The sequence below is a fragment of the Amphibalanus amphitrite genome, unplaced genomic scaffold, assembly GCF_019059575.1.
Source record: "Amphibalanus amphitrite isolate SeventyFive unplaced genomic scaffold, NRLGWU_Aamphi_draft 000164F_arrow, whole genome shotgun sequence".
In the NCBI taxonomy this organism is placed as follows: domain Eukaryota; kingdom Metazoa; phylum Arthropoda; class Thecostraca; order Balanomorpha; family Balanidae; genus Amphibalanus; species Amphibalanus amphitrite.
This window is the reverse complement of record NW_024881659.1, coordinates 461,384-484,576: the sequence shown is the minus strand read 5'-3', so window position 1 is coordinate 484,576 and position 23,193 is coordinate 461,384. Positions and strand designations below refer to the sequence as shown.

The 23,193-nt window shown below is 49.2% G+C and overlaps 1 protein-coding gene across 1 annotated transcript in view; it reads left to right on the top strand.

The window, feature by feature from the left end:
* LOC122383485 (glycine receptor subunit alphaZ1-like) overlaps window positions 1-23,193 on the top strand; it is a 46,919-nt gene that overhangs the window by 11,006 nt on the left and 12,720 nt on the right. The window contains exons 2-7 of the mRNA XM_043369987.1: window positions 12,098-12,375; window positions 15,979-16,046; window positions 19,127-19,265; window positions 19,689-19,779; window positions 20,142-20,224; window positions 22,478-22,609. Coding sequence (XP_043225922.1) covers window positions 12,098-12,375; window positions 15,979-16,046; window positions 19,127-19,265; window positions 19,689-19,779; window positions 20,142-20,224; window positions 22,478-22,609 — 791 coding nt within the window. The remainder of the gene's footprint in view (window positions 1-12,097; window positions 12,376-15,978; window positions 16,047-19,126; window positions 19,266-19,688; window positions 19,780-20,141; window positions 20,225-22,477; window positions 22,610-23,193) is intronic.

Below are 23,193 nucleotides of genomic sequence, written 5' to 3'. Positions count from 1 at the left end.
AGTCTCCTCTCTCCTCCCAGTACTGGCACAGTCGGACCCGGCGCACAGCACTCCTCTGGGGAGAGGTGGGAGAGGGAGAGTCGACTCCTCTCGCCCCAGGAGGAGCGCGAGACAGGCGGGCCGTCGGAAATGCCGCGGCATTCCGTACATGTACGGCGCTGCGGCCGAGGAGGAGCTCGCGAGACAGGCGGGCCGTCGGAAATGCCGCGGCATTCCGTACATGTACGGCGCTGCGGCCGCACTGCAGGAGATGGGCCGCCGCCGGCGCCAGCTAACGATATGAACATGAATACATACATGTCTGGCTGTAGGCGGCCAGATCAGTGCGGCGCACACGACACCGCCGCCAGCGCACTCGCAGCTATGGGAGACACATTTGTGCAAATGGGAATGGTAGAGTGCCAGTTTCGAATACAAAGTAGGACAAACGCTCGCTCACCTACATATAGTAAAACCCAAAGACATTCATTCGTACATATTATAACATTACCCTTTATCCATGTGCCTAGATAGGTACTCTTCCAGACCCTATCGATTGAAAGATTTAATTTAAAAGCAATATGGGACTGTTTGACGTACATCAAACCATACGAAGGATATTTATAGAAAGAAAAATCATCAATCGCCTTAAAGATAAAGTAAGCTGCCAGTCGGGTTCACTATAGCGTCGCAGCGTCTCTTGGCCCCGACGGAAGTCGAGCTCGACGCGAAAGGTCGGCCCAGATTCGCGGAGCGGTCTCCTCTAGCGGAACATAGCTGCCGGAATAACGTCTGAGCGAGATGCAAATGGAAGGCCCTCACCCCGTCCACGTGCCGAGAGTGTGACGGCGCCCGTGTGGGATGCTGCGGAGCCTTCAGCATGGACGAACTGGTCCGGCAGCTGAACTCTCTCAAGTTGAAGAAGACACCCGGTCCCGACGGCATCACGGCTGAGATGCTCCTCCACCTGGGCCCTACCGCGCGACGGGAACTCCTGCACGCCATCAACAGCAGCTGGCAAGAAGGAGCCGTCCCACGTGAGTGGCGCCAGGCCACAATCTGCCCTATCCCAAAGGCCGGGAAGGACAAGCGCCTGATCTCCTCATACCGACCGATCGCGCTCACCAGTCACGTCTCCAAGCTGGTCGAACGCCTAGTCCTCAGCAGATTGAACCACGTTGTAGCGGCCCGGAACCTAATCCCACCCGAACAGGTGGGCTTCCGTGAGGGCCGTTCCGTGGAGGACAGCCTGGGGCGACTGGTGCAGCAGGTTCAGGACGGATGGCAGCGCCCGCGATCGCGTAAGAAGCAGCCAGCGGACGGCGAGACGGCCCAACGCTATGTCCTGACGGCGTTCGACTTCTCCCGAGCCTACGACACGGTGGATCATCGGCTACTCCGCGTCCGACTGTTGCAACAAGGCATACCACTCTGCCTCATCACCTGGATCTGGAGCTTCCTCCGCGACCGCCGAGCTCACACAGAAGTTAATGGCACCAAGAGCCGCGAGCGAATCTTCAGAGCAGGTCTGCCACAGGGAACCGTGTTGGCGCCGACCCTGTTCCTGTTATGGGCGGCGCCACTGGCAGACGCCCTGAAGAAGATCCCAGGCACGACGCCGTACATGTACGCCGACGACACGGCGACGCTATGCTCTGGCAACACCATCCTGGTCGCACGGCGGAGAGCCCAGCAAGCGGCTGATGTTCTGGTGCAGTGGGCCATCGCCTCGAAGATGAGGGTGGCGAGCGAAAAAACTCAGGTGCTGGTCCTCTCTCAAGCCCCCAAGGACGCAGTCGACTGCTACATCAAGGTAGCAGGGGAGACCGTGGCCGCGGGCGCCCAGCTGAAACTCCTTGGAGTTACTCTAGACCGCACCCTCCACTTCGGGGCGCACTGCAGAAATCTGCGACAGAAGACTCGTCCCCGGATAGCCCAGCTCAAGAGGCTAACTGGGCGTGACTGGGGCCTCCGAGAACAGCAACTTCGAGCGGTGGCCAATGGCTATGTCAGGGGCCCCCAAGAACATGCTGCTGCGGCCTGGCTGCCTGCCACGCCCGCTTCCCACGTCGAGATCCTCGAACGTGAAGTGCGGGCGGCCGCGCGCGTGATCACGGGCTGCCCCGTCTCAACACGGACCCACGCGCTGCTGGCGGAAGCCGGTATGCCCCCGGTCTCGGCGCGGCGCCCCTCGCTGGCGGCCCGCTTCCTGGCCAAGGCGAGAGCCCTGCCGCGCGAGGACCCGCTCCGCACCGTCGCCGACGAGGTGGTGCCGGCGCGCCTGTCCTCCGTCACTGGTTGGAGACAGGTGGGCACGGAGGTTTGGGAGGCGGCTGGCGTGTCGTCGCCGATCGAGCCCATCCTCGCTAGCCGGCAACCCCCATGGGTGACCACGAACGGCGTGACCTTCCGCCTGGACGTCGGGCCCGGCCTCCCGCCGAGAGCAGCATCTGCCCAGACGAAGCTGGAGGTAGCCACTCTCCACCTGAGCGGCCTCCCACAATGCGCCACGTGGGTATGGACGGACGGCGCGGCCGACGGAGGAGTCGCCAGCGGAGGTGCTGGAGCTCTGCTCGAGCTGCCGGACGGCGAGACCCGGGAGCTGCGGGTCGCTGCCGGCAAACTCTGCTCGAGCTACAAGGCGGAGCTCGTAGCCCTCAACGCAGCACTCGAGTAGGGGAGAGTGGGGTAATTTGGCCGCTTTTTTTTAGAAAACGATATAACTTAAAATTGACGACACATTTCTGCATTTTCTCAACGCTGGCAGGTGTCGCATTCATTTTGCTTTACTGGACAGTGAACTTGAAATGATAGAGTAATTACTTATATTGAAATTGTGACGTATTACAAAGGTCTGCAAGGCGGCCAAATTGCCCCACTAGCAGGGTTATTTGGCCGGGGGTGTGGGGCAATTTGGCCGGTGTTAGTTTGCGGTTGGGATTTTCTGTTATATTGCGATTCAGCTTCAGATTCAGCAATGACGTGTGTCCTATGACGCATTTGCCGCATTTTGGAGGTTGGCTCAGGGGTCACAGGGGTCAAAATAGCCAAATTAGCAACTTTACACAACTTCGAGTACCATCGTAATTCTCTCGTCAGTCCGCATCGAAAGATATATGTGTTGACCTTGAGAAGTCGAGGTCAAAGGTTGACCTCAGGTCACGTTGCATCAGGTCGCTTGACCTCAAGGTCACGTGATTTCAAGGTCATCATGCATATCATTCGATGCGCCTTGGCGAGCTGAACCGAATGAGACCATTTGTGCGGCTGTACCATTTTTATGTAAGGATTTATTAGCAAAAAACGTTTGGTAACCTTTGATGACGTCACATGCTCTTACAGTTGACCAATCGGAAGTAAGAATCAAAGTAGTCAAAGTTGGTCATGAATCATGTCATTTATGGTACAATTGACCATGAAAACTCGGCCGTCCCAGCATAGTGACCATGAGCGCACCGGCCAAGTTGCCCCGCTAGTCCCGGTCAAATTACCCCATATTGCCATTCTGAAAATTTTTGTCTATAAAGTCATCGCGGCTTTACGGAATTAGATAAAATTGCTCTTGGAACCGCTGAACACCCCCAAGAACGGCGCTATAATGTCTGAATTCGTTTTTAGCCCAAATACTACATGTTATACAACTTTATAAACAGAAGTAAAAGTTACCATTTTCTAATTAAAAGTTACCATTTTTCATTAATGTTCCTGGGAAGGGGATCTGTGACTCATGTAAATGACGCTCATGGTACAGAGTCTTGGTTGGATCATATTGTGTGCACGAAAGGTGCGTATGGGCTAATTCAGGCAATCGATATTCGCTACTCTATTTCTAGCTCTGACCATTTCCCTATGACTGCTGAGCTCAGGATCCCCAGTGGGGTTTCAGTAACGCCAGATGACCTAGACAGAGAGAATTTCAAATGGGTTGTTGACTGGTCAACGGTCGATCGTGCACGCCTTGAACTGTACACTGCGGGTGTGAATGAAAGGCTAAACGAGATAAATGCTCCTCTTAATGTTCTAAATTGTAACGATACGCACTGTGTTGATCACTGTTCAGATATTGATAGATATTATAGTGAAATAATATCTTGCTTGCATGAATCATCTCGCCACAGTATAGCTAGAGAGGTGCGCGGCGGACATAAGCCGGTGCCGGGCTGGAGTGAGTTTGTACAGAAGGCTCACTCGACGCTTGGTGACATATATTGTCTGTGGGCTATTGTCGGAAAGCCCAAGACCGGCTACATCTATGATCAGCTGCGTTTAGCATAGGCTCGTTTCAAATACTCCCTGCGATGGTGCATTCGCAATGATAAGGATCTTCGGGCTAGGAACTTAGCTGATAAGCTCGCAAGGTACCCACGTGATCCCGCTTCCTTTTGGAAGGAGGTCAGAAATCTGAATAGCTCCCCTCCTCTTGCTACAACAGTAAATTCTGTGAGCGGGACGAAGGACATTGCACACATGTGGAAAGACCATTTTTCTGGTATACTGAATTCAGTTTGTGATGATACGTTAAAGGAATCTGTACTTCATCGAGTGAGAGAGAACATGGGTGTTGTGCATAACATTTCTGTGCAGGAAGTGTCTAACTCTTTGCGAGACCTGGCGTCAGGACGGAGCAGTGGTCATGATGGCTTAAGTGCAGAGCACTTTAAGCATGCTGGTCATATGTGTCTCACCCACTTGTCCTTGTGTTTCACCATGATGTTAAAACATGGCTACCTGCCCAAAAGTTTGACCAAAGTTGTGATTGTTCCCATAGTGAAGGACAAAACTGGGAATATTTCTGATAAGGATAATTACCGACCGATTGCCTTAGCGAGTGTCAGCTCCAAAGTGCTGGAGTCAATCGTTTTAAATCGTAGCCGTGACGTCTTTTGTACCAGTGACCATCAGTTTGGTTTTAAGCCGTCACACTCTACTGACATGGCCATATATGCTGTAAAGGAATTATCTGAGTACTATACTATACTATTTTTTTTTTATACTTGCGAAACAATAGCCCAGTGTTCTTGTGCTTTCTTGATGCTAAAAAGGCGTTTGATCGAGTGAATCATTGGAAATTGTTTGACAAGCTTTTGCGTAGGGGAATGGATGCTTGCCTTGTAAATCTTCTCGTGGAATGGTATGGTACACAATCATTTCATACGCAATGGGGACAGTACGTTACAAGTGGCTTCACTGTTTGCAATGGGGTCAGACAGGGGGGCATTCTTTCACCATTTTTGTTTAATCTGTATGTTGATTCTTTGTCTGTGAGCCTTGATAACACTGGTGTTGGCTGTCGCTACCTAGGTAGTATGAACCACATAGCATATGCTGATGATATGATTCTTTTGTCACCCACGCCGTTTGGCCTTCAGGTCCTACTAAACACATGTGAAAAATATGCGAATGAACATGACATTGTTTATAATACGAAAAAGACTGTGTGTATGTGCTTGCGCCCAAAATGTTCAAGAATATGTGTTTGCCACAGCTTACTCTTTGCGGTGAAACTCTGAAATATGTGAATAGCTATAAATATTTAGGTTTTAATATTTCTGAAGACTTAACTGACAATTTGGAAATCCAGCAGCAATATCGTTTACTGTGCTGTCGAACGAACTCGCTGATTCGGAAATTCTCGATGTGCTCGTATCAGGTAAAGAAGTTTCTGTATATGTCCTATTGTGCCACTGTATATTGCCTTCACCTTTGGCACGTGTTCAATGTGTCTGTTATCAACAAGTTTAAGGTTTGCCTGAATAATGCTGCTCGAATGTTTTTTGGCTACGAGAGATTCTGTAGTGCTTCTGCAATGCATGTTCGCGAAGGCATTGATAGCTTTGATGTTATGTTCAGAAAGTCATCATGGATATTTCTCCGAAGGCTCGGTTTGACCAAAAACACTGTTTTGAGCGCTCTTGTGAACAGTGATGTGAGCATACGCTCTAGATATAGGGCTGTGTGGAATCGGGCACTGTTGGCAGTGTAAAGTGGTTCTGTCTCATTTATACAATTGGACCATGAGTCCGTAAATACAGTTCTCTCTCTCTCTCTCTCTCTCTCTCTCTCTCTCTCTCTCTCTCTCTCTCTCTCTCTCTCTCTCTCTCTCTCTCTAATGAAATTAACGTTTTATTAATTTTGAATAAAACTACGAGGGGCAAAGTTTTGACATTTGTCCTCCAGTTACTTCTACCCATGACAAATGAATTGAGACTAGCCCAGCAAACATGCCCACATGGGTCCCATATGGGGTGAACATGGGCCAGATGGGCCCACGTGGGACATGGGCTACAGATGGGCTACCCATATGGGCCCCATATGGGATAAAAATGGGTCAGATGGGCCAAACGCATGTGGGCTGGAGATGGGCATCCCATGTGGGTCCCATATGGGGTGAACATGGGCCAGATGGGCCCACGTGGGACATGGGCTACAGATGGGCTACCCATATGGGTCCCATGTGGGCGCCGCGTGGGTTCCATATGGGGCCTACGTGGGCTGGCCCATATGGGTCCCACGTGTCACCCACTGCCATTCCCATGTGGGACCCATATGGAAGAGGTGGGGGGCCCATGTGGGTCCCATATGGGAACCATGTGGGCATGTTTGCTGGGAGAGTTATTTCACTCACTTTTATTAGACATCGTACAGGTGGGGGCGGCCAATTTACACCACCGGCCAAATTACCCCACTCTCCCCTACCTGCGACAGCACCCGGCGCACACAGAGGATCCAGTGGTGGTCTGCACAGACTCTCAAGCGGCTCTCCGAAGACTGCAGGAGGGGCCGTCTGCGCAGTCATCGCCCCTCGCAACTGCGATCTGGGACAGCCTGCTGGAGCTGTCGTCGAGCGGTCGCCAGGTCCTCCTACAGTGGATACCGTCCCACTGCGGAATCCCGGGGAATGAGCGCGCGGACCAACTCGCCAAAGATGCCTCAACTCTCCCCCAAGAAGACGTCCCTGTTGACGTGACCACGGTCTACCGAGCTGCGGCGAGACTCGCGCGTGCCCGTACCACCAGCCAGTGGCCTCCTGGCTGGTACCGCACGCTGATGGAGGGGCGCCCCCCGCCGCCGGTTCGTGGACCCAACAGGCTGGACGCAGTGGAGACCCACCAACTACGAGCAGGACACTGGTCCGGGTCAGCCCAGTACCTGCACAGAATCGGGCGGCACCCATCGCCGGAGTGCGCCCAGTGCAGTGATCGGGGATGCCGGGCAGGATGGTGCCGCGCCTGCGGCGAAGAGGCCGACACCCCGGACCATGTCCTTCTGCGGTGCCCGGCGCTGATGAACGCCCGGCTCCGCATCTTCGGCACCATCTTCCCGAGCCTGAGCGACGTGCGACGAGACGACGCGGTGGCGGCCCTGGCGAGGGTCGCCAGGTACCTCCAGAGCCGTTAGGCTACAGCTCACCAGAGCCTGGAGGGACAACACAACAACAACAGATGCAAATGGGAACAGTTTTCAGCTATCAAAGTCGAAAAGTCGAAAGCCCAGAAATTTGTTTCATCGGACGAACCGGATCTATAATTATACTTCCTTCCGAGCATGAATTATCACTTTGATGCAAAGGTGACGTGACGCTGTTCAACGGTAAAGTCACATGATAATATCATTCCAATCATTGAATGAAAATTAATCTTGCGCTTTTGTTCATTGCTATAGACGCACACACAGTGCGAAATTATTCACGATATATCATGGTCACATGGAGGCGATATCTGCCACTAAACGAGCAGCTCATTTACCATTATAACGGTGCAACTATTCTCCGCTACTAGCACTCTGATATATCTTATACAAAAGTTATTAATCGCCCCATTTACCAGCAATTTCTCCTACAGATTATGTGCGTTAATCACACACATCTCACAATAATTCCACTTTACTAGCGGAAAACGTTCAGAATGATTTGGCTATTATAGCGCATCCAAGCTGTGATGAGAAACAATAAATTTAGGTGTACCTATGTGCTAATGGGTATACACAAGTTTCAACTGATGAGATCAAAACTTAGAATAACAGCCTGATCTACTAAGGTATCAATCCTTTCAACAGACTACTTAGCAAGTCAACTCAGAAGTTCTTTACACGCTTCTTCACATCTTTCCATGCGGTAGTTCTTATTCGGGGCTGTTCGTCGTGCCGATATGGATCTCAAGCTATGCAACATGGGATAACTAGGTACCTACTGCACGTTATGCGTCGCGGCGCCAGCCAGTAGCCACCGCCTCTGGGGTGAATCCACCCGCTGACGTGCCCGCCGGCGGCGCCGCGCGACACAATGGCCTTCAATATCGGCCACGGCGCGGCCAATATGCAGCGCGTTATCGTCAGAGGAGCCCAGGCGTGAGATTCGCGGCATAAATAGTGGAATGGGGGCTTGCGGCTCTGCTCGGCTCTGGAATAATTCAGATGCAAGGACTGTACCCGAATGTTAAATGCGTTCTTTATGTACCTACCAATTGCCACAAAATGTTATACCTACCTACCCATTGGTTCCATGTGAAGTGATTTTGTTTTGAAGACAATGCGTTTAAGGGCACATTATATGCAAATTTTGGGTATACATTTGGATGTGTGGGTGTACATACCTACATACATGCCTTTGATATATATTTATCAAAGGCATTGAAATAAAGCAATCGTCAGAAAGGCGTTAAAAAGTATGCTCAAGATATGCACAGAAAGGGATGTTGAAGGTGAGTCCAACACCATTTTAATGCGTTTACAGAGTCTAGATCCGTGTATTATTAATGAAAAAAAGGTAGGTATTGAGATACCTGCCCAAAATAACTGACTCACGACTCTCGGTTCGAAGCGCCTTTCAAACTACTTCCACGCATGAAATCCGCCACGTAATCGTGATAGTGCTAATTATGTTACATTAGGTTATTGAAATTATACCATTTCACGGGGAGTGGACACTGAGCGGCGGTGACGAGAGGGCGTCTGACTGCCCCCCCCCCCCCGGAGCGGTGACCGGCGCCCCCTCTGCCCCGGCCCAGCTGACGGCAGGCCGGTCGGGCGCAGCTGGTCAGTATTGGGGCGCCAGGCGCTCCTGATGGTAAACAGAGCCGCCAGATTACCGAAGAAATCGGGCCGAGCCGTGCGGAAAGCCGCGCACAGTCGGGAATCAGTCTGACGGATCGGGCACAAATTTTTAGTGCGAATAGAAAACCACCTGACTGAAGTGGAAAGTCCTGCCCATTTTTATCCCGTCCTGCTCATCTTCCTACTTCGTGTAAAATGCGGTATATTACACATGTACTCTCTCCGCCCACCCTTTCCATATATGGACGACACTCGGCGTCTCGTCTTGAGACAGATGTACTCTATCAATCACAGCGCCACCCAAATAGGAAATCGATACGTCCTCAGCACTCGCATTTGCTGTCGGCGCCAGTCCTTTGGGAAACGACACGCGGTCTTTCAGTGGCGAGCCCCCATCTATTTCAGTCGCCGAATATAGGCCTTCTGTGACGGCGTGCACATTTTTCTCTCCCACACTACTCGCCCGGATCGGCTGAACGGTCTGGAGTTGCAGCAACCCTCTGAGTGCGCTTCCGTTATCGTCTAATGATGAGCGAACGTTGACCCCTCACATTATCACAACCTACCACATTCTGATAGATACGGCCTACACTTTGGCGCCACAGATTGGGGCAGGATATTGGCGATCAGCGCTTATTTCACCATGGCAGCACGGGCTTTCCACATTGCACCGTACCGTATACCGTAGGTACCGTACCATACCGTACTGTGCCGTACATACCGTATCGTACCGTACCATACCGTACCACGCCACGCCCCGTGTGGATTGTCCATGATGGTAATACATACATACATGCATACATACATACATACCACATCGTACTGACCTACAGCTCAATATAAATAATTCCGCACCGCTTCGTAACAGCGAGTACCACTCTCAGTACCTGGACTCCCATGTAGTACTTACCCTTCGCCGCATAACTCGTCCGTGGGCCGGGGAGAGGGGGGAGGGAAGATGCCGGCGGCTTCCCGGACTTATCCGCTGTACTGGTTCTGGTCGGACCACTGCCGCCAGAGGCAACTCAATATGAGCACGGCCGACCGGCGCGGCCAGCGCGCGCGGTCATCTGGCGGCGGTCTGGCCGCGCTCTGCACGGCCGGTCCGTGCCGTGGGGGTGCTGGGAGAGTCTGGGGAAGTACGGGTGATGCATCCGGTCAGGTGACGGGTCTGCCGACTGGTGGGACCGCCTATGTAAGAGCATAGACCGCCCAGAGAACTAAGGAGTAGATACGCAACGTAAATCAATATTTTGCTTTGAATGCATGTAGATTTGTAGAAATGATGTAGAATAGCCGTTTTCACGACGGCCATCTGGTACACATTTGGTGCACATCTGGTGCAGCTTAGGTGCAAATTTGGTCAAATTAGGTTCAGTGTGTCTCTAAGTAGCTATCAGCTAGGGTTGCACTTCTGCTTATATGCCTACTTTGTCATATTATCAGAGAGCATCATCGATTAAAACACTGAAATAAATTCAAAAAATGAATATATTTGTTGTAAAAGAGATAAGGTGCAGATTTGGTCAAATTAGATGCATTCACCGGATAGCCTGTCGTGAAAACGGCTAATATAGATTTTGACAGCATTTTGCATTGTTATTTATGTACATTATACAATCTCGTATTTTGCAGTGGTCTATGCTGCTTCATAAGGACGGGATTGGTCAAAAACCTGCGTCTGCCATCAGTTTATATGAGACAAAAAATTAAACAAAAATTTCACTAAGAACGGATGCCAGACTATGCAGTTTGACACTCTATCTTTGTCTCTTTCTGTTCACTGTCGCCCCCTTCGATCGGCTGTAGTGTGGTCAAAAGACTGCTGTCGTCTTCCTCAGCGCCATTGGCAGGCCGTCCTCCATCGATTCCGTCGCCACCTGTATGGAGCTGCGTCTGCTATGTTTGCTGACGTCAAATACGGCTTGACGCACCATTCACCGGCGAAAAAGAAGTCTTTGCGCCCGCACATTCATGGCAACGATCCGTCCTCGTCCATTCTTCGCTTACTTTCACGTAATGAAGTGTTTCACCTCAGATCCAGAACTGCTTGGTACGTTTTTCGGATGTCATATCAAAAACAAGTCGTTTGTTACTGGGGAAAATAACGATGAACACATCAGCTATGCTATTACTTTATATAATTTACTAAGAAATTTCCGCACCGGGGTGACTGACGTCTACTATCAGCCTGTCCATTTCCGTATTAAGCGTACCACATCAGCAATGGAGCTTTAACATAATTTTCCACAACTGCACACGCCTAATTTCTTCACTTCCCACATGATCATTCACTGATAGATAGATAGTATGCAGGTCGTATAGGTGTTCTGTGTGACATGGAGTACTGTCATTATTACGTAATATTGCCATTATGCTGGACCTAAATGATGCGGAAGTAATTCTTTCCTTTTCGTTCACTTAGTCTTGTGACAAATATTTCTCGTTTTCATTGCATAATTGAAGCATTAGGTGCTGGCCACAGAAAAGCGAGACGCGGGCTTGTCCGCTGGGTATTGGAATTCGATTCTCATTCTATTGTCGCATCCCATTATGGGCGATATTGGCGACCGAGAAACAACTATCCGTCGTTCGTTGCTCGCTACCCTGATGTATGACCGTCTCTTGACAGTGCTGTGAAAATTACACCATAGCAGGAAGTATAACATGATAGGCCGGGACCGAAGCATTCCGTCCGAGACGGATGGTACAAAACAGATAGTCAATAAGGCTCACACTACTTTTCAAGTTCAGGTCCTTCGGTCATAGCCAGCCGACTGGTCACATCGGTCCTCGGGGTATCGGGACGTCGGCCGGCGTGGCGGTCTGGCACTTGAACATGACGTGACGATAGGCTGCCAGTCGTGGTGGCAGCAATAAGGTGACGTGACAGCATGACATTTACTATTGTACCATCCAAAGTTCTTCGGAGCGGATGTCTATCGTATGATCGTCTATCGGTCGACCTCAAGGTCTACCGTCTCATAACTCATGTGCTGTGTGTTTGTCGGAGATGTTAACTGTATGACACAAAGTCTGACTCCCCCCCCCTCCTCCTCTGCGGCAGTCTGTTCGACTCGGTGCGGCAGCAGCAGCAGCAGCAGCGGCAGCAGCGGGCGCCGGGCCGGCCGTGGTCCTCCCGCCGCCGGCCCGGCCCCGGCACCGACTGGACGCTGCTCGCCGAGGACTGGGAGGACCGGCAGGAGGAGGAGGAGCAGGAGGAGCAGGAGGAGCGGGCCGGCCGGCCGGCGCGCTCCACCAGCTGGCTCACCTCAAACACCACGGCCCGCTCCGTGCTGCCGCCCGACTACGACATGCTCGAGAAGCCGCGGTCACCGGTACCCGGTCAGTGCCGCGGACACGGACACGGACACACGGACACGGACACACGGACACGGACACACGGACACGGACACACGGACACGGACACACGGACACGGACACACGGACACGGACACACGGACACGGACACACGGACACGGACACACGGACACGGACACACGGACACGGACACCCAGCACAGCAAACCAAAACCTTGGTGTACGGTGCTGATTGATACGGTGCTCGTTTTGAATGTTTTATACGAAAAGCTACTGCATCCATCCATTTCATGCTTTTATTTCCTTGGCTTCTGCTCATTCCTCAGTTCCTCGGCTTGTGTGGAAATATAAATGTAGGTATAGCGGAGCCGTCCTTCTTGCTGAGTGTCCAAGATCCATTAGACTGGCTACAATCTATCCAGCGTTCTATTAATCTTTGAGACAATTAAGCTCGCCTTATCGTGGCAAGCACTGGCTACGAAATAAATGTTATGCTTTATCTGGTTTCAAAAGCATTCAACATGTCAGTTGGTTTGGCTCCACCAGCATCATTCCTAAATTTGTCTCTGCGATACGGGAAATATCTGTTCTGTTTTCAAATGGATGTGTGTGCGTTAGCGTATTTACTACCATCATATGTCAGAGTATACGAATTACGAACTCGACGGACCAAGTGGCTAGAAATATGGGTGACTGTTACTGCAAATATGCATCCAATGTCCGCATGAATTGGAAACGTCTTCAATATTATAATTTATAATCAGATCATCCTATGAATTTCACTATTATGTGTTCTCAAAATGATTTATTTTATTATTGGCGACGAATAAAGTTAAGCGCGTTTTTAGTTACTTGAAGTCTGTTTAATGCTCACTATCCGCTGTTTCCCGTGTTTCGCCATTCAGCAATGTCGGCTCACTTCCGTCACCGTACTCGGTCTGCCGCTCCTTCATCAGTCAGATAATTTGACGGCCATCCCTGAAACTCCCTGTGTGATGAAGGGCACCACTTGGCGGCTCAACCGTTCTCAGGAGTCATTGACTCACAGCCAGGGTGTAATTAGCTTTGCGAGACGATGGAAGGGCTTAAATCTTGAAAGGTCATGTATTACTGACCAGCTGAGAAACCAGGCCCTTTGCAGCAAGTGCCGTGGCAGAGACTTTCAGCTGCTGTTACGAAGTTTCATATCTTTTGATGACTTAATTCCGCTAAGAATATGAATTACTAAACAAACTGCGGCTTCAAGGTGGTATACTTTTAACCCTCGCCCATGTAGGGGGGGGGGTGCAACCCCCCCCCCCCTGAGGTTTTTCTTAGCTACACGCCGAACCGTTTCAGGTAGCCTGCTCAAATTTTCAGTACCCTATGGGGCATCCTTTGCGCAACTTTTGGTATTTCTTTTGTCAAGGTCATGTCAGGTCACGGAGTTATGACGTCATAAAGGGAACAACCTCCGGCCAGATTTACGCTAAATTGGAGATTGCTTCACATTGGTATAAATGCCGACTGACCTGACACACTGATGGATTGTTTTAGAATCATAACTGGCTGATTTGACATTGGCACAATGTCCGTTGACATTTTGAAGGTCACTAAAGGTCAAGGTAGGGTCAGTGACCTCGGTTGACCTGTAATGACTTCTTGCACTTGTATGCCTTTTCGGGGTATTTTGATGCCCTGAATTCGAATTTGCTATCCATTTCAGGCATCGCCGGCTGTTTCTTGTAGTTCATTTTGGGTCAGGGTCAGGTCAGTGACGTCACACGCCTGGCGTGACCCAATGCACAAATGACCTTGCAGACTTCCGATGCTCCCAACGCATCATTTTTAGAGTTATGACATCGAAATACACACCAAACGATAGAGAATTGATCAAGGATCACGACAGTGAAGGTTTCAAGTCGATATCTCTTACCGTTTTGCCGCAATCGGCGCGGAAATCTGAAAAAGTTAGATTTTTCCGAAAATTTGACATTTGACCGGTCATAAGTAGGTCAAATGTTGACCTAGGACCAAAAAATATACCACCAATCGCGAGATCTCGTTGAGAGCAATCCGTTGGTCTTTTCCGCTAAGCTCTACAACGCTCCGTTTTCAAACGCCAGGGGGGGGGGTCGCACCAACCCCCCCCCCCCCCCCTGCATGGGCGAAGGTGGCAAAACACCGTTTACGGGCGAGGGTTAAAAACTGTTGAAAAGACTGCAGGTCATCCAGTTGGCACCATTTAAAGCTCAAATAGAAAACGCTTGCGAAATCTAGCATGCGCGATAAGATAGTAATAAGTTCTACTACTCCACAGCCCGCTGAATGGCTTGTCATTATTCAGCGCTGCGTCTGCTCCGCCCTGCAGCAGTGCGCTGTGGAGTCTCGGCGCTCCGAGAGGCACGGTCCAGCGCTCCGTGACGGGCACGCGGCCACTCCTGGCGCTCGGCAAATAAAACCCGGACCGATAACTGCCGGCGGTGTGTCAGCGGGCGGAGCGGTGACCGCTGAGTACCCCCGACGCTCTGGGCCGCTCAGTTCGCGCTCTCCCTCCGACCCCACCGCCCCCCTCCCCCCACACCAGACTGAGACCCCGCCGACCTCGCCGGACCCAAGGACCGCAGCCACAGGCGCAGCCCAGTCGAGACATGACAAATTTAGACCGGTGCCCGGGTCGACAGTCGCTGGTAGCGACCGCCCTCGACACACCAGCGAAATGAAACGCGCCGGAATGCGTTTTATTGTAGCTTGAGCGAAATTAAATCGGTGCTGTTCATTCTGGGATTTGAATAAACGAGAATTAAATGCACTACTTTCAGCATAAACTTTTCCATCAAGAAAGGAGGTGAGATAGCGAAGGTAAAAGAAGGGAGGGTTTCCAGGAAAAGCATGTGTCAGAATCCGAAGGCACCGTTTGAGACGTCACACTCGCTGTCGATGGTAATTACCTTTCTTGATGAAAATGTTTGACTAAGCTAAGTTTAAATAAAATGCACAAATTTATTCAAAGTGTGCAACTTCATCGGATAATAGGTGAAATTGCCCTACAATTTTTAAAACACTCTCAGAAGAAGCTCACAGCTCAAGACTCAGTCACAACTGACAGCTCTCGGAAGATAACAGATGCAATTATCTGGAGTTAGTTTAACTGCAGTTCCTCATTCCTCTTCTCTAGTATATTCAAATCATTATTTTTTAAATTTTAATGCACACAGCTAGCCAGTAAATTTTGATATTAACGCAATTGGCATGTGACTATAGATATTTCATATTGGTATGTGGTTATTGGTAATTATCCTGTCTCTATCGTGGGTGTTCTGTTTAATTCAACAACGCCAGAGGCGGATCCAGCTCAGAGGTTTGGGGGGGGGGGAAACCATAACAATATATCGATTCTTTCCATGCATCGTCCATAGGCGTAATGTTAAAATTATGCCGTTTGGGGGGGGGGGGCAAATGCCCATTTTGCCCCCCCCCCCCTGGATCCGCCACTGAACAACGCGTTGCCATAGAACAGCCTACAACGACTGATCTGCATGGCTGGAGGGTCTGCCTCAGATGCCGCCATCCACCGTCAGCATACCTTGTCGCAGAACATATACATACCACTGCTGCAGGTGCTGATAAGATATTCTCTCTATTCTAGGGCAGCCACTCAAGGTTTCCCTCAGCCTGAAAGTCAGGGATATTCAAGACATCAATGAGGAACATATGGTGAGACATTTCAAATGTGTAGTTAAGATTTTCAGCTTATTCTGATGGAAAGTAGCTAGGCTGCATCATTTATGGTGTGTAAACTATTCTATTCATTAACGCACTCTCTTATCGATGTGATGTCGCCCGTGTCGGTGCTCAATGTTGTGCTCGGTAGAGGTTTATCAAGCACCTGATTGGTGCACGGGCTGATACCGTTATCTGGGCCCTACTGCAGTCTAGGTATACTCTATTCATACAGCTTCACATATTTTGAAGTTCTGTCGCCTAAAATGATCAAAGACTGAACTGCAGTTGTGACAGCTACCAGATCAAAGCCGCATTATGCTTACGCAGCGCCGTTATTTCCCATAGAGCACCACTGATCGGCCTTTGAAGAATGAGGCGTTTTTGTTCCAAAATGGACAGACACGGATAGCATAGCAGTGGCGCTTCATTATAAAGCAAAATTAGGTAACCTCACCTGACATAGAGCAATTGGAAAATTTCACATTATATGGTACCTGCCCTGCACAGTGCACAGACATAAACTTTAATCGGTATCTGAACCCTCGCCGGCCGAAGGGGGTGCCGCCCCCATAGGATTTTTTTTCGCGATAACTCCAAACACGCCGGCGATACAGAGCTGAAACTTAGCATACCTGACCTTTGATTCGGCCAAATCGTTTGACACCAACCGCATTTTCGAGTCAGGTCAGGTCACTGACCTATGACGTTATAAGTGAACCTCTGCACGGTCTTCAGATGTCGCAATTTCGCAACGCCCTCACTGCCAGCGGAGCTTTCACAGGGAAATGAAACTTGCAGGACCTAGTATCCATTAGGAGTCTCACAACTTGTATATCTCGGATTTTTCCTAAAGGTCATATGAGGTCAGGTCATTTTCGTGACCTCACCATTACCTGAGTCAATGGGGAAAATGAAAACTGCTATTCTGGCGCCGGGAACGATCCCCAACTATCTCAAGCACACAGAATCGTGATTTCATGCACTCCTTGCAAGGTTTAATGCGTCACTTTTGCAATGTTGACCTTGCGTGACGTCATTTATGGCGTCATCAAGGTCATATTAGTTTTTCGTCAATAACTCTTGATCAAATTGAGCTAGCGAGTCGGGGAAGCCACCAATGGACTCAGGAAGACCTGCCAAATCGAATGATGTGCGACATGACCTCCTTCGACCAAGTTTGTGACCTGGGGGCGCTGACCTGACCGTGACCTGAGGTGAACACCCTAAGTTGACCACATCCAAACAAAAAGCATAGCATTCGACGCGCCTGAGCGAGGCGAACACGATGCTGCCAAAATCGCGGCTCTACGGCCATTTTTGCGAAGTTATTCACCAAAAACGGAACCGTACCTTGGGGCACTTGACCTGACCTCAGAGGTCACCGGTTGACCTAGGAGCTTAAAATCGGGTATCAAACTCTGCGTCTCGTAACGGCGCACATGCTCGTTTTTTCCGCGACTTCCTAGCTCCACCAGGGGCGAAACGGCCGGGGGGTCGTACCCCCCCCCCCCCACCTCGGCCATCGCGTATGTAGAAAACCAATAGGTCCGGCGAGGGTTTAAATCACTTAATCACATTGGTAGGAACGTACACAATACCGCTATTGAAGAAGGTAATCATTTTAGGTACATGGAGCCGCTTTCCCAAACAAATGTTTCATTTACGGATGTGCTTTCACAATGCAAAGAACATATGTGTCTCGTGTAGGTATATTGGACTTGAACTTTTAATTTCATCAAGTGGACGAAAGAGCATTATCAGTAGAATGTTTACTAGTTTCCTCAACTTTACTTACCGTGTCTGCTTAGAATTTTTATCTGTAAATGAAGTATATTTTTGGTATTCAGTTATAATTTTGACTCATCTTGACCTTTTTGCTGCCTACAGTTTACAGTTGCATGCAGCAGTGAACATGTATTTGTTTGCCTTGTTACATGCAGTCATCCTCAGCGGTAAGGACGACTACATAACGCACATTGCACATTGCTTGCGCACTTTGTCAGCAGAAGTGTTTGAGCGTGGATCTTATGTTCTGCACGAGTTAATACTTGGATAAAAAAATTCGACCTTATCATACTGCATGTAAAAATAAAACACCTGTTTTGAAATTTATCGTCCAGTATTTACCACTAACAATACTAGCTTAGCACGCAAGACATTTAGGAACACACAAGCCCCATACAAACCCCCAAATTCCTATTGGCATGTAAATAACCCGTAACCATCTTGCGAAAGAATGTTTAAAATGATTAGTGAAAATTAAATGCATTTCTAATGTGCCTGAACAGTGTCATTGGGCGTGGTAAGGTGACATCAATTGTCGATTTCGTAGATAACATGAACGTCTGTTGTTACTTAAGGCTTATTAGACTGCAACTAAACCATTTTGATAATATCGCTGTCCAGTGAGCGACTAAATCTTCTGAGTTGTCACAATAACCCCAGTATGTATGTATTGCGGTACAGCATCGCTCGCACTTCTTGGCTGTGCAGCACAGTCTAACTTACAGGCAGTGTATTCTGCGGTACAGTCTATCTCACAGGCATTGTGTTGTGCGGCACAGTCTATCTCACAGACACTCAGTATGTTGTGCGGTACAATCTACGTCAAAGGCAGTGTGTTGTGCGGCACAGTCTACCCCACAGGCACTCAGTATGTTGTGCGGTACAGTACTCACAGTCTATCTCACATACACTCAGTGTGTTGTGTGGTACAGTCTAACTCACAGAGTGAGAAATTGCGGCTGGCTTGAAGAATCGTAAGCTGTAACAGTTTCCAATAAATAAATAATGCCTTTTACCGAAGCCGTTGATGTGTAATGTTGTTTCGCCTAATCATGTTGTTGATAGTTAAAAGTCAGGCTCCTATCACTCACGCACAAAGAGAGTAGTAATTCTTGCACTCATCCTTACGGATGTGTGTGTGTGTGTGTGGGGGGGGGGAGGGGGGTGCTTGTGTGTGTGTGTACGCACCAGCGCACCACTGAAGGAGTTAGACCGCTATTCTTACCGTACGTACAGCGTCACGATAATTGCGACCGTGTATACTGACTGGCAGCTGTTGTTTTTAGGAGCTGGCCACGGAGATGTTCCTAAGGTTCTACTGGACTGACAGCCGTCTGATTCCGCCGGAGACACTCAAACCAGGACAGTGGTTCAACCTCCATCCCGCCATATTTGACCAAATGTGGAAACCAATCACCTTCGTAGGTATGAAATAAATGCGTGGTTTCTTCTCTTTTGCAATAATAACAACTTATCATTAATGACAACATATCATCTGACTTGGTGTATAAATATTTCCAACTCGTTTCAAGCTGCATTTGAAAGCGCTTGCGTCTTTCCTTTGATTTTGAAATTATATGCTATCATGTGCACTAGTGAATCCAAATTGGCCTTGGAATGTTGTGTAGGCTGCTCTACCCTAGAAATGGTAATTAGAGTGCGTAAGAAAAGGAAACGTCCAGGCAGCCTACCGCCCCCCGGATAAGCAGATGATCTACCGCCATTTATTAAGAAATCCAAAACAAAAAACGTGACTGAACTTACTGAACAAAGAACTTGAGGTGTGGTCGCTTTTACACGCAAAACGGCTGCAGTAGCTGTCGATGCTGAGGTATTCTCTTTTGTCAGATCACATGAAGGGCCTGCGAATATACAAGCTAATATCGCCGGCCAGCAGTTTACGGATGCAGTCGGACGGCTTCATTCGCTACTCGGTGCTGTGAGTGCCCACTGCCGACCCCGACCGCCCCCCTTCGTATGGGTGCATGTGCGTCTGTGTGTGCGTGCGCGTGCGCGTGTATGCGATTGTGAATGCTGAAATGCTACACAGTTTATGCTGTATGTTATTGTTTATGCTTTGTTATACACCTATGTATGATGCAAGACACATTGAGTTAGCTAAAACATCCATTAAATTCCCATATATCTCGACAAACCTTTCTCTTTTCATGCCCTACCGGTAAAGATATTATTTGTTGAGCATTCTGTGCCCCTGATGAGGACTACCCGGCTCTCGGCTAAATGTGACCGTCATGTGTCGTGACCTGTTCTAGCTGGCCTTTGACGCCGTTTGTGTTGCAGGCTGACGGTTACCATCGTCTGCAAGATGAGTTTCCGTGACTACCCGTTCGACTCGCAGCACTGCGTGTTCCACTTGGAAGACTGTGAGTATCGGCCGATATAAGTTGTGATTGTCGAAATATTGTCACTATTGAGCATTGTTGCACTTGCCATGAACATGTGTGTCATGCAAGACGCAGAATTAGGTGATTTACTGGTCTATCACGCAATGGTCTGAATGCATGGATCATCTAAATATTTGCAGAAAATCTATTTTTGGCTTGGCAGTATTTCAGGGGCTGGATGTCGAACTGTTCCCCGGGGTGTGCTATGGTCGTACTTTGCTGTAAGTTAGGTAAATGAGGTCATAACCTGACGCCGATGAAGTTCTAAATGCGCATAGTTTTAATTGAACACTTTGAAACCATGCGATTTCCAACAGTGATGTGTGTCTACATCAGACCTAAAGCGGATCTCGCACCTCTTTTCGACTAGCTGGCCTAAATAAATTAACTAATAGCTACTAAAATCTAATAAACTATCTGAATGAGATAAAACGGAACACTTTAACATCTACTTCATCTTTTAATTGAGACACAGAGGCACATCCATTGGAATAGTAAAGGTGCACTTATGATCGTTAGTTTCCATTAGTCGGTATTCAACGTCCAGAAGTTTCTCTTTTTGCTTCGACGATGGTACCATAACCGTTTCGCATATCTAGGAAGCCAACAAGTCGTGCATATGTATGTAGGTGCTATAAAATCTTTGCTTCTCGCAGTTCCATTCATTTGCCAGTGTTTCAGGCGTACCGAGTGCCATTTATTCGACAAGTATATGCACCGATGGGTTTTAAAGCCGACTCTAGCACCCCTGACTGGGGTTAATGTTACAGAACCAGCTGATTATTCGTTAGATGAATTGGCAATGCAGGCGAACGGATCTCCATCTGGACGTAGTAACACAGGCCAATTGGGCGTCCAAATGCATTCAGCCATTCCTTATAGAGCTTTCCAGCACATGGCTATAACGCTTTGGCTATGGGTGATTCTATGGCTCCTCGATTGAAAGCACAATGGGCCAATGGGCCATGGGCCGTAAAAGCTGAGCATCCGGGTCTACCGCTGTTTGGGCCACCAACAGGAAAGCGAGGTTAAACCACCTGATCCGGGGTCAGGTGGCTGTCTTCCGATCGCTATTGATGCTAAGCAAATTTATGGATTGCAATAGCTTCTCAGCAATCGCTTACTTTTATGCTTATTGCAATTTGTATTGACCAGGTAATGTTTACTTAAAATGCAGTGCTTTTGAGCATAGCCATGCCTATTCGATTGAATAGATATATTACATTCACTTAAAAAAGTCGAACTGAAATTCTATTTCAAAACCTGCTTCTATAAAAAGCTGGAAAAAATCAACAGTTTGCTAGACCTCCCCCTCCTCTCCCAAAAAAAAAAATCCCGAAGAGCCTGTATAGGAGCCACTGATGTGACACGCCAGTCCTGACCTTTGACGTAAGCGTCAGAGATTGCCCAGATTTAGTGGCTCTCGGGGCGGCGCTCAGAAACACCCAGCAACATATGACACTAGTTGAGCCGCACTTGGCGACGGGTGGTCTGTTGTGCCGCCGCGGCTGCTGAGGGAGCTGCTGCTGGGAGGGGCCTGCAATGGTCCGTGTTTTCATTGCCGACTACAGAGGATGTAGCCGGATCTTGCTCATTAAACTGCTGTTTGATATTAAATGTAAAGTCTAAGCCTCTAAGGTAATGGTAAATGACAAAAGGAGTAGCTGCCTGATGCCTCTGCATGCGTACCCACTTCGAAGGATTTAGGCAGGGCAGGGTTTGTGGAATTAATTTGATTAGAGCATTGCTAAAACGATCTCGGATCTACTTTGTACATATAATAACTTAGGTACATTGCTACTTTGCAATGTAATGCAGATAAGAGTGAGCTCCTTCAGCTTATTATTCGCTGGCTTGCGGAGAGCCGACCGAATCGGGCAGCTAAGGGCCCATTTCTGATTCTAAACATCCCCTTTAACCTCCGTCTCCGTCTATACGGCAACACAGCCCGTGCCCGTGTTCATCTCTGCGCAAACGGCGGCGAGAGTTTCTGTCTTATGTGTTGGAGTGAAGCCTAACACCCACGCATGCCGCTTCTCTCCCATTTACACTCTCCAGGCTGCCTACCCCACCTTTTCTGCTGAGAGCTTCTCTTCTCAGCGCCGGTCGGTTACTGGGCTGATCCGACTGTACATACTGTGAGCTCGATACAACTTTGCACGAATCTGAGTGCGTTCATATTTATACCGTACTGGAGAAGTAGTGTTGTATGTGTGTCTCTTCGTGTTTCAGACTCGTATCGTACGGAGGAAGTGGTGTACGAGTGGGAACCGCCTGGGATCGAGGTCAGCCCCGACCTGACACACGACCACTACGATATCCGGGTGGAGGTGCTGGCCACACAAAACTACAGCCACCACACCAGTGAGTGAAAGCGTCTGCTCCGTGAGCCGAGTACTGCGGCACTAATGGTTAGTTACCGACAGCTGCCACAGCATTGTGTTTGTGCATGTGTGCGATTATCCATTTGCTGTGAGCTCGATACCGTGATACTTCAAACTAAATCTACTTCACCGGCAGTACGCGTACCTACTGGTCCTGAAACGGCTCTATAGTCCCGCATCAGTACTTGTATTGGGAGCGATAGAAGCCATTGGGCCCAGTGTCCGCTGCGGAGGGACGAATTGCCGGCCATATATCTGTCCACCAGCCAATACTGCGCGCTCTGTAAACATGGGGCTGCGTGTTGCGGGGACGACAAATTTCCGGGCCTGCCATCCGGCGACAGCGAGCTGTGCGGGCGCGAGACGCACGACCTATAACAATTCGCTAAGTTCGATGTATTTGCCGGAAAGTTCAGACAATCCAAAGCATTTCAATCTTGCAGAGCTTTGATTGGATCGCAAGGTTATTGCTGGTCGAAAGTTAAGTGATCGACAGGTGTGAAAGGGAATTTTTGTCCTTACTTGGTGTAGATACAGGAAGATCGCGCTCTAAGGTTGCAAGAC